Source organism: Zalophus californianus, chromosome 16, assembly GCF_009762305.2.
Source record: "Zalophus californianus isolate mZalCal1 chromosome 16, mZalCal1.pri.v2, whole genome shotgun sequence".
Taxonomy (NCBI): Eukaryota; Metazoa; Chordata; class Mammalia; order Carnivora; family Otariidae; genus Zalophus; species Zalophus californianus.
In genome coordinates this window covers 23908078-23923972 of record NC_045610.1, presented here as the reverse complement: position 1 = coordinate 23923972, position 15895 = coordinate 23908078, and the positions used below count along the sequence as shown (strand labels likewise).

The 15895-nt window shown below is 43.6% G+C and overlaps 1 protein-coding gene and 1 long non-coding RNA gene across 2 annotated transcripts in view; one reads left to right on the top strand and one right to left on the bottom strand.

The window, feature by feature from the left end:
- TADA2A (transcriptional adaptor 2A) overlaps positions 1 to 5377 on the top strand; it is a 49197-nt gene extending 43820 nt beyond the window's left edge. Inside the window, 3 exon segments of the mRNA XM_035724659.1 lie at positions 654 to 697; positions 2784 to 2857; positions 4174 to 5377. Coding sequence (XP_035580552.1) covers positions 654 to 697; positions 2784 to 2857; positions 4174 to 4359 — 304 coding nt within the window. The 3' untranslated portion in view covers positions 4360 to 5377.
- On the bottom strand, positions 4668 to 15808 carry LOC113939781. The gene is made up of 3 exons (XR_003525347.1): positions 15647 to 15808; positions 12059 to 12229; positions 4668 to 4777 (listed from the first exon to the last, which is right to left on the bottom strand). It is a non-coding gene; the product is annotated as an uncharacterized LOC113939781 (long non-coding RNA).
- Between the last annotated feature and the right edge of the window lie 87 nt (positions 15809 to 15895).

Genomic DNA, 15895 nt, shown 5'->3' with positions numbered 1-15895 from the left:
ACCTGAGCCAAAGGCAGGCAGTTAGCCGACTGAGCCACCCAGGTGCCCAATTCTAGGCGATTTCTTACACCCCACAGAACAGATCACCCTTCCTGGTTAGTATAGTGGGATATCCTGTAAAACAGTACCATCTCTCTCTGCATCCCTTTAAAGTAACCAACCTGGGGCACCTGGGTGGCTCAGTTGGTTAAGCATCTGCCTTCAGCTCAGGTCACGATCCCAGGGTCCTGGGATCAAGCCCCGCATTGGACTCCTTGCTCTGCAGGGAGTCTGCCTGTCCCTCTCCATCTGCCTCTCCCGCTGCTCATGCTCTTTCTCGCACTCTCTCTCAAATAAAAAAATCTTTTTTTTCCCCTAAGATTTTATTTATTTATTTGTCAGAGAGAGAGCTGCAGGCAGATGGAGAGGGAGAAGCAGACTCCCCGCTGAGCAGGGAACCCGAAGTGGGCCTTGATCCCAGGACCCTGGAATCATGACCTGAGCCGAAGGCAGCTGCTTAACTGAGCCACCCAGACATCCCTCAAATAAAAAATATATATATTTTTTAAATAAATAAAGTAACCAACCTGATAAATGGCACCCAGTCCCACGTGGGCTTTTGGAAATTGCCTTCTTTGGTGTGACTTAAGTTAAATTCCTCTTCTTTGTTTTAGTGATTCTGGCCTGAGCCCTTCTATTCCGATGACTTCGAATTCAGGTAATTTTTTTCAGGCTGGAGCATGTCTTGATTGTGAAGTTTTCGTTCTAGGGATTTACCCAGTAGTCCCTTACCCCTTGTGGAAGCAGGGTCCTTAGGCAGATCAGGTAAGTAAGTGTTATCCCAGTTTATAAACATCAGCAAGTTTTCAGAATCTTCATCGCCAGATAGGGATTATCTTCAGGGTTTGAGTACAGAGACAGGGAAGAAAGAGCTCCAGAGAGGTGTTTTTTGTATTTCACCAATGTTCATGAGCAGTTAGTTTACTGTGGTTGTATCTACCACAAACTTTGAGATTTGTCTCACAGGGGATCAATTAAAGGATTTGTATCCTGAGCAGAAACGCAAGGATTTCTTTATAAGTTGGAGACTTGAGGTATTTCTGTTTGTTATCTTTATCTCTTTGGGTATGTCCTCTATTTTGAGGTTAGTTTTCAGAGCAAGCTTAAAGCCAGATGTTATCTGGTAATCCGTACTTTGGGGTGGTATGATTTCTAGAGCTCTGATCCAAAATTGTAGTGTTGTTTTTTTTTTTTTGCCAGTTCTCTTGGTTATTATTCACCCCTGCTCCATATGCTAGATTAGCCACTTTCCTGTATCAGAACATACAGACCACTCCCCTGTAGAGACAGGACTAGTGAAAAAGATGACCCAATTGCAGTTTTACCATTCTTTGGAAGCTTGAAACAATAGACCTTGTGATCCCATTTAAAATCTCTCAGATTCAGGATCTAGACAGGGCTCAGAGATGGTTACTCTAGGGATATTTTTTAAAAAATTGATTCCTTTGTTTCAGGTGATTATTTCTTAATACTTAAAAGAGAAAAGAGAGTCTTTTAGAGAGTAGTCACGACAGATAAATCCAAATTTTATTTTACAAATTTCTTACTTCTAACCCTGCCCCCCGAATCTAAATACAGAAATACAAATAAGAAAAATACAATTTTTATGATAATTAATAATTTGGTGTTTGCATTTTTGGAACCATCCGTACTCATTTATTCTTTGTTGCTTCCTAGGCTGGTGTTAGCCTTTCTCACCCCCTGTATTTAGGTTGAGGAGACCCCTTGTTCCTCTTCATGCTCTCCGTTGCTCCTAAGGCAGTACAAAGTAGAAAGCCTGGATCATTAATTACAACCTAGCCTCTGGTAACTTTGGTGAAGTACCAGATGATTTTAGTCTCCCTTTTTGAGCACTTAGGGGAAGGCTAGCCCTACTGGTTATGGAGAAGCTTTTATTCGCTTGTTGATACTACAGAGAAGCCTGTTTTCTCTCAGAGCAGCCTGTAACACTCCCTCCCTATTTCTCTCCACCTCCTTAAAGGCAGCCCCCATAAAACTTGGTTAATACATTATTCTACATTTTCTTTTGCCTAACTCAGCCCACCTATCTCCCAACTGAACACTAACCCAAATATATATTCAAAACAAAAGCAAAAAATTTTACACATGAAACTTACCATCCTGGGCAGTGACCTCATACTTGGGTTTCTTTCTCAGTATGTGAGTTCACCTCAGCTTCTGGTTTGCCATATAATGGCTCATTGTTCCTCTGTGTGGATCTTTCAGGTAAACAGGGCTTCTTTGGAAGGAACAGATATTCCCTCACATAATAAATAAGAAAGGCCTTTTGCTGGCCTAACAGTCTGCCTTTGATCCAAAAGCAAATGGTACTCTGCTCCTGGCAGAGTCCTGAGGGCTGGGAAGGGTCTCTCCTGTGGAGCTGTTATTCCCATTCATCAGCCGTCGGGGCGGGCAGCATATGACTATTCTTCACTGGGTGACATCTGGGCTTTAGAGTTTAGAATCTTACTGGGTTGGAAAGAGTAGCAACTGGGTTGCTAGGGTGTATGTGATTGTGTATTTTAGCAGAGCAAAGGGCACGTGAATTAGCACTTGTATTTTCAGGCGAACATTGGGGTGCCCACGTTGCCAACTAGACTGAGGCCTGAGGTGATGGGTAGAGATTTCTTAGAGCCGGACATTGTGACCTTGTACCTCACTGGCCTGGTTGCAGTGGGCTGTGTTACTTCACACCTGAGGAATTGTCACTCCTCTGAAACACATACCTTTTTCTGTGTCTGTAGGTAGACGAAGTGCACCGCCCTTGAACCTCACTGGCCTCCCTGGCACAGAGAAGCTGAATGAAAGAGAAAAGGAGGTAACAAAGAGGAGGGGAGCTGGAGGAGCCAGGGTAGGGTTGATTATGACATAGAAATCTAGATAATGGCCGCCATCGTTCATTGAGCATTACTACGTACCAGACACTGTACTAAGTGCTTCATGTGAATGATATTGTTTATAAACCCAAAATAACTTGTATATGAAAATGGTTATTTCCTATTAGAATGGTCACTTTGATGAGCTCTACATTTATCCCAACAGTATAACCATCACTTAAAAGATTGTCTCCAGAGCATGTATGTAAGCCATAAGTAAGGAACTTCATCATCACATACACTAATTTTGATTAAAAATGCCATGACCTACTTTTCTTTTCCACTAAAATCATCAGACTTGTCTTCATACTACTTTTGGCTGTCTCAAAAATTTAAAGCCAGCCTCAAAGGAGTCATCCTCAAGCATTTTCCAAAAAATGTGCCTAGCCCTGAAGTCCATTCCAAAAGAGGAACCCTCTTCTGTTCCTCATGTGCTCCTTTTACAGTTCCCAAGATCAGTCTCCCCATCTGCCACTCCATATCATTAATTCAGGTCAGACAGTAAGGGGAGTCATGGAGTGGGGGCTGTTAGTCTTTGGTTTCAGCCACCAGGAACAGTAAAGATTAGTTTGGGAATAGAGAGGAGTGTATGTTCTATTTCAGTATTGCTGAAGGAGGTCACAGGCCTTTCTGAGTCAAGTATTGAATGGCCGGGAGTTTCAAGCAGTTTTTATCCTTACCCACAAGCAGTGACCTCACACTGCTCATTGCCCTGGGCTGCCATGGCAGGTGAACCGGGACTGAGCCAGCCTTCTAGATTTTTAGCAGCTGAAGTAGCCTCTTTGCAAGGTCTGTATCTTCTCCTTCAAAGTAGGAAATGTAATCACAAAAGCAGCGTTGACTGCTTTATGCCGATACTAAAAATAATGTGATTCACACTTGGAAATCCAAGTATCTGCACCCCCGCCCCTACTGTGTCCTGTGGCTCTTCCCCGACTGGCTGTGTTGAAATGTGCTGGGCCGAGAGCTATGTGGACCCAGGCTGCTCCTCAGGACACATACTTGTGCTCCTCGACAGACCCAGGTGAGCCTGCTGACAGGTGCTAAAGTCTCTCCCAGGATCAGACTCTGGCTTTCTCTTCCTAAGTGTCTGTCGTCCAAGGAAGAGACTAAATGGAATGTGGTCCAGCCACCCAGCAGCTCCTATAAATAGTTGGAGGTTGATGTCACTTTTTAAATTTTATTTTGGCTATACCTACAGGATTAAATTATGAGAATGACAGATGTTAATGTTTATTAAATTCGCCATGTCTTGCAGCTCTGTCAGATGGTGAGGTTGGTCCCAGGAGCCTATTTAGAATACAAATCTGCTCTATTGAACGAATGTAACAAGCAAGGAGGCTTGAGACTGGCGCAGGCAAGATCACTCATCAAGATAGATGTGAACAAAACCCGGAAAATCTATGATTTCCTCATCCGAGAAGGATACATCACTAAAGCCTGAGGCTCTGAGGGCTTCGGATCAGAAATCACAAATTTGGAATGTGGTAGGCCAAAGGACAGCACGGGCATTCTGGAGAGTTTCATTGCTGAGCTGAGTTCTCATTGTAAAAAGAGAGGAAGGACAAAGGGAACCTTACGTTGTATTAATATCTACTTTCTTTTCCACCCTGCTTTAAAACACTCCTGTTGTTGGTGTTGTGCTGCAAAGTTATGTGCTAGATAAGCTATTATTAAATGTGAGTGGGCCTTTATTCCCAACACCTCTTGTAACTAAAACAAGAACCATAGTACCTCACATCAGAGTGTCGGTAGAAATAGAACTGAAGCAGTCTGTAGTCCTGGGAGTCCAGCTCAGATCTTTGTACTTGGGAGGCTGGTTTTCTGATTATCTGTTTTGCCTTCAAACATTACAGAAAGATCTAAAATAAAGAGAAAGGTTATAGAGCATGAGAAAGCTTTCTCTTTCCTTCTGAGGATTTTTTTAAGCTGATGACTTAACGTTTATGAGCAAATGGGAGGAAAAATCTCCCCGTGATGGTCTTGTCCCAAACTACATCTTTCCCTTTTAATGTCTGGCTTTGTACTTGACTGTCTAACCTGCAGTAGACTCTTGAGGAGGTGGCACCGGATATAAAATGTCTCTGTTATTTTTAGAATTAATGGATTAAAATGTTTTGCTACCTAATTTGTGGGTGTGTCAAGTATTCTGGTAACTAAAGCACACTTAGGGTGTTGAGTGCCCGCCTCATCACGCTGCACTGTCTCTGCTAACATGTGTGTCCTGGGGTCACCCTGTTCTTACCCTGGGTTTCCCAGGATACCAGGCCCCTGAGGATGGAGATGACACAGCTAACCTCGGCTTTGCTTGGATTGAGACCTGAACCCTAATTTCTCAGTGGTGACAGGCTAGTCTGCAATAAAAGCAACTTTTAGGGACACCTGGGTGGCTCGGTCGTTAAGCGTCTGCCTTCGGCTCAGGTCATGATCCCGGGGTCCTGGGATCGAGTCCCACATCGGGCTCCTTGCTCAGTGAGGAGCCTGCTTCTCCCTCTCCCTCTACTGCTCCCCCTGCTTGTGCTCTCTCTCTCTCTGACAAATAAATAAAAATCTTAAAAAAGGGTGCCTGGGTGGCTCAGTTGGTTAAGCGACTGCCTTCGGCTCAGGTCATGATCCTGGAGTCCCGGGATCGAGTCCCACATCGGGCTCCCTGCTCAGCAGGGAGTCTGCTTCTCCCTCTCACCCCTTCCCTCTCATGCTCTCTATCTCTCATTCTCTCACTCTCAAATAAATAAATAAAATCTTTTTTAAAAAATCTTAAAAAAAAAAGAATATTTAAAAAACAACTTTTAAAACAAAAGTAAAGCAGTTCATATATGGGACTCACTACATAGGAGGGTGAGTAACCCCACCACATCTGAAACTTGATCCTCAAACCTTTCTACAAAATAAGCCACACATGGAGTCATGGTTATGCCATTTCTGTTAGAAGCAAGGTTGTATGTAGCAGTACATACAGAATCTGCACAAATTGCCTCCAGTAGCTGAATGATTCTCCAATTCTTTCAGCATTCGACATATCTAAGTAAAATATGCTTTGTTGGAAATATTTGCTCAAATTTTTTGACTCCTGTAAATATGCATGCTTACCTGGGGGTTGCACATGAAAAGGAAACTCTTAGGATCTGAGGGAATTAGAATAAAAGACTTCAATCTTGAGAAAGGGTGACTTGTGGAAATGCTGTCTTGTCTTTGCATTGTCATACCTCTTAGAAAATGTGCTCTGCCACCACCATCACCCCTACTTGGTTATAAAGGGATTTCCTCTTGTTCCTAAAAGGTAATTCCTGTTCTAAAAATTGGGGATGCCTTAGACACCAAGGTTAGGTGGTGTCTTGTAGTTCCAAGAGTCCTTAGTCTTGATTAAGGAAGGCTCCCTGGGAGAGGTGAGCTCTTGAGGCAATGAGAGGATTGGGAGGAGAGAGAGAAAGTGGCAGGTGGAAGTGGGAGACTTGCAGACATGGTGGGTGGAGGATGATGTGGAGGCAGCAGTGGGGTTGAGGAAAATGATGCCAAGAGGTTTAGTTGGCGAGGACACGAGGGGCAGCTGGGGTAGTTAGTGGGAGGTTGGGGCACAGTCTGATAGAAACCTTGGAACCAGTCAAACGCCGAAAAAACTGATGGGGTCGGGGAGGGATCTAGATTTGATGAGGAAAATGGCATGGTTGAAAATAGTGATAGAAAAATCAGGCTGTAATTTCAAATGATTAGATTTTAGGAAGTAGGGTTATTAATTGTGGTAAGCCCAACTCCACAGAATTTATGACCTAGAATCCCTGGTAGGTTTCTCAAAGATCAAGCCATATTTTGGGTAAGGGCTACTCTTCAGTCAGAGTCGCCATCTTTTTGCACTTACAGTAGAAAAGCACTTGCCGATATCTGACTTGGCTGGTGTACGTACACTGTTTCCTTCTATGTTCTTACCACCAAAGGAGGCCCTTCTTGTTACTCAAAATTCAGAGCTAGCAAAGGCCTTAAAAGTGTATTCCGTCCTTCCCCTTTGCTGCTAGACAGAGTTGGCTATAAACCAACTGTACTGGTCGAGGTCTCTCTTAGTCCATATCATTCTGAAGAGGGAGCATTTACTCAAAACTCCGTGACATCAATACTTTTTACTGTTAGGAATTTTTATTGCAATTTAAAGTTAAAGGTTTCTGCTGGTATTTTAGATACGTCCTTTTCTGCCAGGGGTGGGAAATAAAGATTAAATTTCTTCCCATGTCATGACCCTTTCCATGCTCAAAGATCTAGACTCTCTTGAGACCAACTTAACTCCATGGTTTATCTCTTTTGGGGTTCCAGTTTTCATCCTTTTCTTGTTTACAGTACCCCCTGTGTTCCTCTCCCCCGCCTCCCCAATTTAAATCTGAACTCCGCTAACTGACCTGTCCTTGCGGAGAGGTAAGAACAACCTTCCTAGTTTTGAGTCATGAAACCAGCTTGTGGTCAGCCAGAAAGGGGAGAAGACCAATGACATTCATCAACAACAACAAAATCCCAGTTGGTAAGTCACTCCAGCTTTAGGAACTCTGTAGCTATGTAATAAGAGAACTAAAATGTCCAGTGTAAAGAATCAGAAACCCAAATTGTAGAGAGAAGCTTGGAAAAACTCGTCCGTAACACTCTTCCACTTATCTCTGGGTAGGAGAGTGGTGCTGTGTTCTAAATAGTATCCTGGAATACTGCCCATACAATTTTAAGGATGTCTTTGTGGGTACCTTCTAGATATACGCTGTATTACTGTTAACGCAAAAAGCCTTTCCACAACTCCTGTGTACCTGGTTTTTCATTTGAATTTTTTTTTAAAGATTTTATTTAATTATTTGACAGCAAGAGAGGGAACACAAGCAGGCGGAGTGGGAAAGGGAGAAGCAGGCTTCCCGCTGAGTAGGGAGCCTGATGCGGGGCTCGATCCCAGGGCACTGGGATCATGACCTCAGCTGAAGGCAGACACTTAACGACTGAGCCACCCAGGCGCTCCATCGTTTGTCTGAATTTCTAAAAATTAAAGTTTGGTTCAGGAAGTACTGATCTGGAAGTTTTTGCTTTCCTTCCTAGTATGCTTAGCCAGCTGTGGTTAACTTCTCCCTGACCTGCTAGAAAGGGACACAGCCATGCCCGTAGCCTTGTGTAGGAACTAAGACAAAGGATTTCTCAATCAGACACAATAACCACCTCTTCTGAGTGCGATGTGAGATCGAGCTGGATCTCTGATTGCAAACAGGGTCAGAGCAGCCTGGATAGGATGGTCATGGGCATGCCAGCATAGGCACTTAATTTGCGAGAGCAGTAAGTGAGCATTTAGTGAATATTTTGGAACGTAAGTAGCCTATCCATGTAGTATGCACCAGAACTTAAGTTTGCTGCTTTTGAGGAGTTGGGGGCTGGGAGGCAGGGACAGGTGAATCATTTGAGAAGCCAGTTTGTAAATTTAATGGAAGGGAGTTCTTTTTCTGTTCAGTTTTGCCTGCTGCCTTGGCTTCTGTCAGTTGAGATGCGCCATGGTAAGAGTATCGGCTGCTCTTTGATTTGACCAGGCTTACAAGTCAAGAGACAGGTATGTAAGGGAAGCGTGATTGTCTTAAATCTGACATTAAAAGTCTTTGTCACAATGAGTTACTTGCTTGTTAAGTATTGTGTACTGGGCCCTCTTCCCTGTTAGGAGCAGGAGTAATGAGGAAGTTGAGATAAGAATCCAGAAAGTGACCATTAAAAGGTTTAAAACCCAAAACAGAGCTACAAAAAAAAAAAAAAAAATTGATTTAATAGATGTACCTCCCTTTGTCTTTGTCTTTGCAAGCCCTATAGTTAACCTTTGCCGGCCCAGACTTGTTAGATGTCTTTCAGGGCTGGATAATTAAGTCTGAGGCACTTATTTTCTACTTTGGAGCACAGGAGGTGGATTTCTGTGGCACCACACTAATTATTTGGTTGAATTAATCATTCTTAACCAAGCAACACTTTTTTTTCTTGGCTTGCTCTGTTTTACCCTGAGGTCTTCCGTGGAAGCCTGCTAATAATCCTGCCTTGGTCTAGAGTTTTGTTGAACAGAAGTAGCATCTTAGGAAGTGTGGAAAGGAGGAGACCTCATAGTTGTTTTAAGAAACCAGCACTTTATTAATCAAAGTAAAAATGCTGAAATGCTGTCATCTTATCACCCTTCTTCAGTGAACTGACAGCCAAGTTCCAAGTCATGACACTTGTAATGTGTCTCTCTTCTTGGAGAGCTGTCTGCCAAGTATCTACTCTGTTTCTGAAATTATTTGCAATGACCTAACCTTCTCTTTTCTCCCATTAAACAATAGATAACTCCTGATTTGGATTTTCCCCTGTGATCACCCTTCATTTAGGGAATTCCTTAAAAACATAAAAATGTATTATTTTAAGAAATAAATTAATGGAACCTGCACTGGGGAGCTTAATTTTAAAGATTTTATTTATTTGACACGGAGAGAGAGGGAGAGGGAGAAGCAGACTCCCTGCCGAGTAGGGGGCCTGATGCAGACTCGATCCCAGGACCCTGGGATCGTGACCTGAGCCGAAGGTAGACGCTAACCGACTGAGCCACCCAGGTGCCCTGGTGCTTAATTTTTTAATGTTCCCAATCAGTGTCCCCTGTGAGAAAACACTGAATTGGGGCTAAGTGTCTTATGTTTTATGTCCGTTTTCAATCTTAGGATGTTGTCTAAGATGAGAAGGGCAATTTCCAGGGTTATTTAATAGCTTCCCCCCCACACACCACAGAAATATTGAAAAGGAGTGAAGAGTTCAGAAATGCCATGAAGACACTAGCTCCCAAGTACCAGGGGCCTGAGGGGTGGGTGGACTGATCTGAACTCTCCGTAGAGAAGTAGGGGGACAGCAGGGTTCCCACCCTGACCCCATGGGAATTTGCTGTCTGCTGTGGAGAGGTATAACGGTTCTTCATACAGTATCCTCTTAGGAGCCTCTTTTTAACCAAGGACAGGCTGCAGCAAAAAAAAAAAAAAAAAAAGGCCACTCTATTGGGGGCAGGAGCCAGAGCCCTTATTTTTTTTCCCCAGAGGAGAGCACTTTGATTTATTTTTACCAGAGGGTATTTTACCTAAGCTCTAGCCACAGATTCGTGACAGCAACGTCAAGCTTACCTGGCAGACTTCCTCCCCCACCCCACAAAAATCTTTGCCTTGTTTCTTGGCGTGCACGGTTTCAGATTCAGGACACCTGTCAGATCGAAGTCAGCATAGGTTTAGCTTCACAATGCAAAGCAAAATGCTTTTGAGAGCAAAAACTCCTCTCCCAGGAGTGCCTCCGCCCCCAGCAACTGCAGAAAAGAAGGCGTCTGTGGGAGAGAAGGGTGGCTATAGACGTCATTACATCTTCCAGATCCCAGCTGTGACCTGGCTCAGAGTTTTACAGTTAAAAATAACCATGGCTGAGAGTTGGGGTAAAAAGTAAACTGTTGGGTCTCCATGGAAACTCGGAGAGGGATAAAAGCAAGTCATGGCTTTCCAGCAGATGTGGCAAGATGGGGTGGATACAGGCGTTGGGGCTTACAGGCTCTCTGGTGAAAGGAGATACCCCAGATTAGCATCCGGGAGGTAAGCAGACGTTGCTCCAAGGCTCTAGGGAGACACTTTGCAGTCAGGATATGTTTGCAACTACAGTGTGTAATCTTAGGTCTGGCAAAGAATTATTTGAGGCTTCCAACTTCCTGTAACACAGATTTGCTACTATTTGGCAAAGCAGAGAGCTGGTGAACAACAGAGTAGGTTAGATGTCGCCTTTTAACCTACCTGGGAACCTCTGCTACCCCTGCCCCATTCACATCCCACTCTTTCATTTACAAAGTCAAAGGCTCAACTTAAGTAGCAATTCATAACTAGAGGGAGGTCCTCAGGCTCTTGAGTTGACATGGACATTTACTCCCCTTGAGTGCGATCAGGTTTTTTGTCTTTGATGTTATAGTAGATTATGCAAAGTAGCGTAATTACCCAGGATGTCACATGCTCCCCAATGTTCACGGCAGCAATGTCCATGATAGCGAAACTGTGGAAGGAGCCGAGATGCCCTTCAACAGACGAATGGATAAAGAGGTGGTTCATGTATACAATGGGATATTACTCAGCCATCAGAAAGGATGAATACCCACCATTTGCATCGACATGGTTGGAACTGGAGGGGATTATGCTAAGTGATAATAAGTGAAATAAATCAAGCAGAGAAAGGCAATTATCATACGGTTTGACTCATATGTGGAACATAAGGAATAGCGGGGAGGACCACAGGGAAAGGGAGGGAAGACTGAATGGGAAGAAATCAGAGAGGGAGACAAACCATGAGAGACTCCGGACTCCGGGAACCAAATAGGGTTACAGGGTTACAGAAGGGTGGGGGGCGATGTGCAGGGATGGGGTAACCAGGTGATGGGTATTAAGGAGGGCACGTGTGGGGATGAGCACTGGGTGTTATATGCAACTGATGAATCATTGAACACTACATCAAAAACTAATGATGTACTATATGCTGGCTAACTTAACATAATAATAATAAAATTAAGTATCTTTTTAAAAAGTGTCTCTCTTACCAATTCTGGTATTGTTACTACCAGAGGTGATTAACTCACTCTTGGGGAGAAATATCTTACTTCTTCATTTACTCTTCCTTAAAGGTTTCTCTTTAAAAACATTTCTTTTTTCCCAAGAAATACATGCATATATTCTGGTTGTAAAAAAGATTTGTAAACCCCTCGGGGTGCCTGGGTGGCTCAGTCAGTTAAGAGTCTGACTCTTAATTTCGGTTCAGGTCATGATCTCAGGGTCCTGAGATGGAGCCCCGCGTCAGGCTCCATGCCCAGCAGAGAGTCTGCTGGAGACTTTCTCCCCAACCTCTCCCTCGCCCTCTGCCCCTCCCCCGCTCATGCATGTGTGCTCTCTCACATAAATCTTTTTAAAAAATTTGTTAACTCTTAAAAACAAAAAAACAAAACAATTTGTTAAAACCCCTCTCTTTTCCTTTTTAATAACATTAAATGCTTTCTTGTTACCTGCCCCAGTGTATTAGAAAGACCTGAGTGCTAATTCTTGTTCTGCTACTTAATAATAATGCAACCTTGGGCAAGTTTCTCAGTCCCTCATGGCTAACGTGTGGTTGATAATACCTACCTTAGTGTGATGAAAATGAAGTGGGATAACACACCTAGCACCTCCTTTCTTTTTCCTTCCCATCGAACCTTTGATATTTTCATTTAACTCCAGCCAGGTATGAATAGCGCTTGATTTTCCCGTACCACACAATTCATACTATGCTAATATCTCACAGAGGGACAGTAAGATCTAAAAGACACAGAGCAAATGTTAAAACAGGTAGATGCGCCTTTTTCAAGGATGTTTCTTTGGAATTCTCATCACTGTGCATCATTGTCACAGCCCCAGGGCTGAATTAAGGGCACAAAGCTTCAGACACAGATATTAAATGACCTAGTTATCATAGGTATGTTGTAATATTCCCTTATATAATGCCTAGCTCAAGAAACTTGAAGTCAGGCCACAAAACTGTGTATACACTATTGTAACTGTATAAATAAAACTAAAAAATCATGTATAGAAAAAAGACCAGAAAGAAAAGCTGCTAATTGTTGTTTTGGTAAAGTAGTAAAATTATGGGTGATGCTTCCTCTCTTTTTTGGTAATGTGACATTTGCTTATTAATGGAAAAATAATATTTTTTTAAAAGATTTTATTTATTTATTTGCCAGAGAGAGAGAGAGTACAAGCAGGGGGAGTGGCAGGCAGAGGGAGAAGCAGGCTTCTTGCGAAGCAAGGAGCCCAATGTGGGACTCGATCCCAGGACCCTGAGATCATGACCTGAGCCGAAGGTAGACACTTAACTATCTGAGCCACCCAGGCGCCCCTGGAAAGATAATATTTTATGAAAATGATGAAAACTCTAAAAATAGAAGGTTGGAATATTCGACATGTAATAAAATTAGTTAATCCTTATGATAGCCATATAAGGTGCTATCTTACATCTTATAAAATAGCACGAGACTTCAGCAAATTTCTATAGTAGATAAGATGTGTGTGTTTTAAATTCTATTTATTTGACAGAGAGAGAGAGCACAAGCGGGGGAGTGGCAGAGGGAGAAGCGGACTCCCCGCCAAGCAGGGAGCCTGATGCCAGACTCGATCCCAGCACCCTGGGATCATGACCTGAGTGAGCCAAAGGCAGATGCCCAACCAACTGAGCCACCCAGGCGCCCCGATAAAATGTGTTCTGGGACTATTGTCCTCCTAATTCTTTTATCTTTTCCACATTTATGAGTTTCCTCCCAGATACCTGGTGTCCACTGTTCTTCTCCAACATGTCAAAGGACAATAAAGATTTGCTTCTTTAGGGGATTTGCATCTTTATAACTTTCAATGGCATATACTCTGGAATTAGGAGCATTAGCAAGCAGGTGTTCAAAACATCTGTGAGCCTTGGGACCTGATGGTACCCAGAAATCAGACTTCTATAGACTTCTGTAGGTCAGGGGCACACTGATCACAGCTGTTCCCCAATGCTGACAGATACATCAAAGCTGTTGCCAGTTTGTTAACCAGAGGCAATGATAGGCATGGGAGATGCGACTGTTCTTTCTAAGGGACTCATAAAGGTCTGATTAGTCTAAGTCATTGCCCAAGCAATTAAGGAGAATATTTTTGGAAAAGACTTCAGAAGCCAAGCAGAGTAGAAGTTTCCACCCTCCACTTACTGCATCTAATCAGATCAACTCTCATTCTGCACAGAAGCTGCACTGCTCTCAAGCACTGCTTATTTAGACGTAGTTGGGATGAACCACCCCTTCCCTGGGCATAGACAAGTCATACTTCTGTAGCAGATGGCCTCTAAGATGTATCTACATCTGACATAGTTGTTATGAAAATATCTATGTACAGTCTAGTGTGCTGTCCAGTAAGGCAGTCACTAGCCTCATGTGGCTATTTAAATTTATTAAAATTAATTAAATAAAAAATCCAGTGTCTCAGGCACACTAGAGCCACATTTCAAGTGCTCAGACGCCACATGGGGCTAGTGGCTACTGTGTGGGACAGTGCAGATACAGAACATTTCTATCACACCAAATTCAACACTGGACAGTCTGATCTAGAAGATAACACCTTCAAATTGCATTTTTGTAGAGGCACAGGTCAGCCTGCACTTAAAGGTGTAAAGCACCTCCCTGCCCACGGACATATATATAGTCACTGAATGGTCTTACCGACTTTAGCACTTCTTCCTACTTTTCCTTAATCTCTAGATCTTTGCACATACATCACACTCAGCACAAACTGTTTTAGCCCTCCTCCCTCCTTTTCACTGATGAGGATATGATTCTTTAGGGTAGATTTAGTTCCTATAATCCGTGAAAATGCCCGGCTAACTAGAGCTGTCCTGGAAACCTGCCTTGTGTAAGTAACAAACAAGCTTGAATCTGAAGAGGGATGTATCTATTTGTGTTGCTGAGTCATTGAATTGACTGAAGGAAGGTCTGCGGGGGGGGGGACGGGGGGGGGGAGAAGCGAAGCTGCATACAATCGTTTCTATTAGAGATTTTGCTATTTTGGTGTTCGCATGTCAAAATAAGTCATTAGATGAATTGGTGGTGGAGCAATTTAGTGCCGGAAAAATGCCTTTCCCAGGCAAGATTTGAACTAGTGTTTTTTCTTGAATCAGATTGCTTTGTTCTCCTGACGAGAAGATTAATTTTGCCGAATTTTAAAGTTTCAACTCTCTAATGAAGGCAAAAATAAACAAATCTCTCCAACCCAGGCCTTTTTAACTCCCCTAAGATTATCACTAAAATGCCTTCATGTTATATTTTTGTCTGGGAAACAGAACTTTTAGGCATTACTGCACCCACGGGATGACTCTGAATCCAGTCAGAGATCAGGAAGAGCATGAAAAAGCCTCGAAGCTTTTGGTTGAAGATGCCGGGGAGATGTAAACCCAAAGCGCGTGTTTTTGTTTTTTTGTTGTTGTTGTTGTTTTGTTTTGTTTTTAACCTCCCTCCCCAACCCCTCCCCCCAAACCTAGGACTACTCGTTTGTTCAGCAGTTCTGACGCCAACGATTTACAACGGTGAGGAGCTGCGGCTGGTGAGTAAAGGGGCTGGGCGTGGTCAGGACTCGGGTGTCTGACTCACTGCAGAGCCTTGAGGAAGTCCTTTATACCCCCCCCTCACCTGCCAGGGCAGGTTGTGCTGAAAAAGTCCATTCGCATCTACTCATGTTATAGATGGGCAAACCTAAATTTAAAAAGACCCTCACAGGGCGCCTGGGTGGCTCAGTTGGTTAAGCGACTGCCTTCAGCTCAGGTCATGATCCTGGAGTCCCGGGTTCGAGTCCCGCATCGGGCTCCTTGCTAAGCAGTGAGTCTCCTTCTCCCTCTGACCCTCCCCTCTCATGCTCTATCTCATTCTCTCTCTCAAACAAATAAATAAAATCTTTTAAAAAAATAAATAAAAGACCCTCACAGTGACACAGCCAATAAGCCCTCCACGAATCCATGTGTTCAGCCTGGGCTTCGGACACCCTACAGCTCTACCTGGGAGGCACGGTTTGTGGATCTGGGGTTTTGAGAGTCCGATGGCACCTGCGGTGTAGGATGGTGAGTTGCCGGTCTCAGGGCCCGCAGGAGATGACCTATCTGTAGCTACTTTTGAGTCTCGGACAAAATAGCCTCCCAGAGTTACGAGAAACTGCCTGTACCTGCCCAAGCAAAATCCATCCAATAGTTGCCATGAGATGTATTTTCCCTTCACTCTTCGGTCCCAATTCCTGGGCTCTCTCGTGCTGGATACAAGGTGGGGGTGGGGTGAGAGGCGGTGATTAGTCACTTACTGCAGTCTTCACACCTTTTATATTTGTGTTGTTTCCTTGCCTTTAACCCTCTCGCATCCAGAAAGTACCCCAGTACACCACCCCTGCTCCCCCGCCCGAACCCCGAAGTGGCGACCA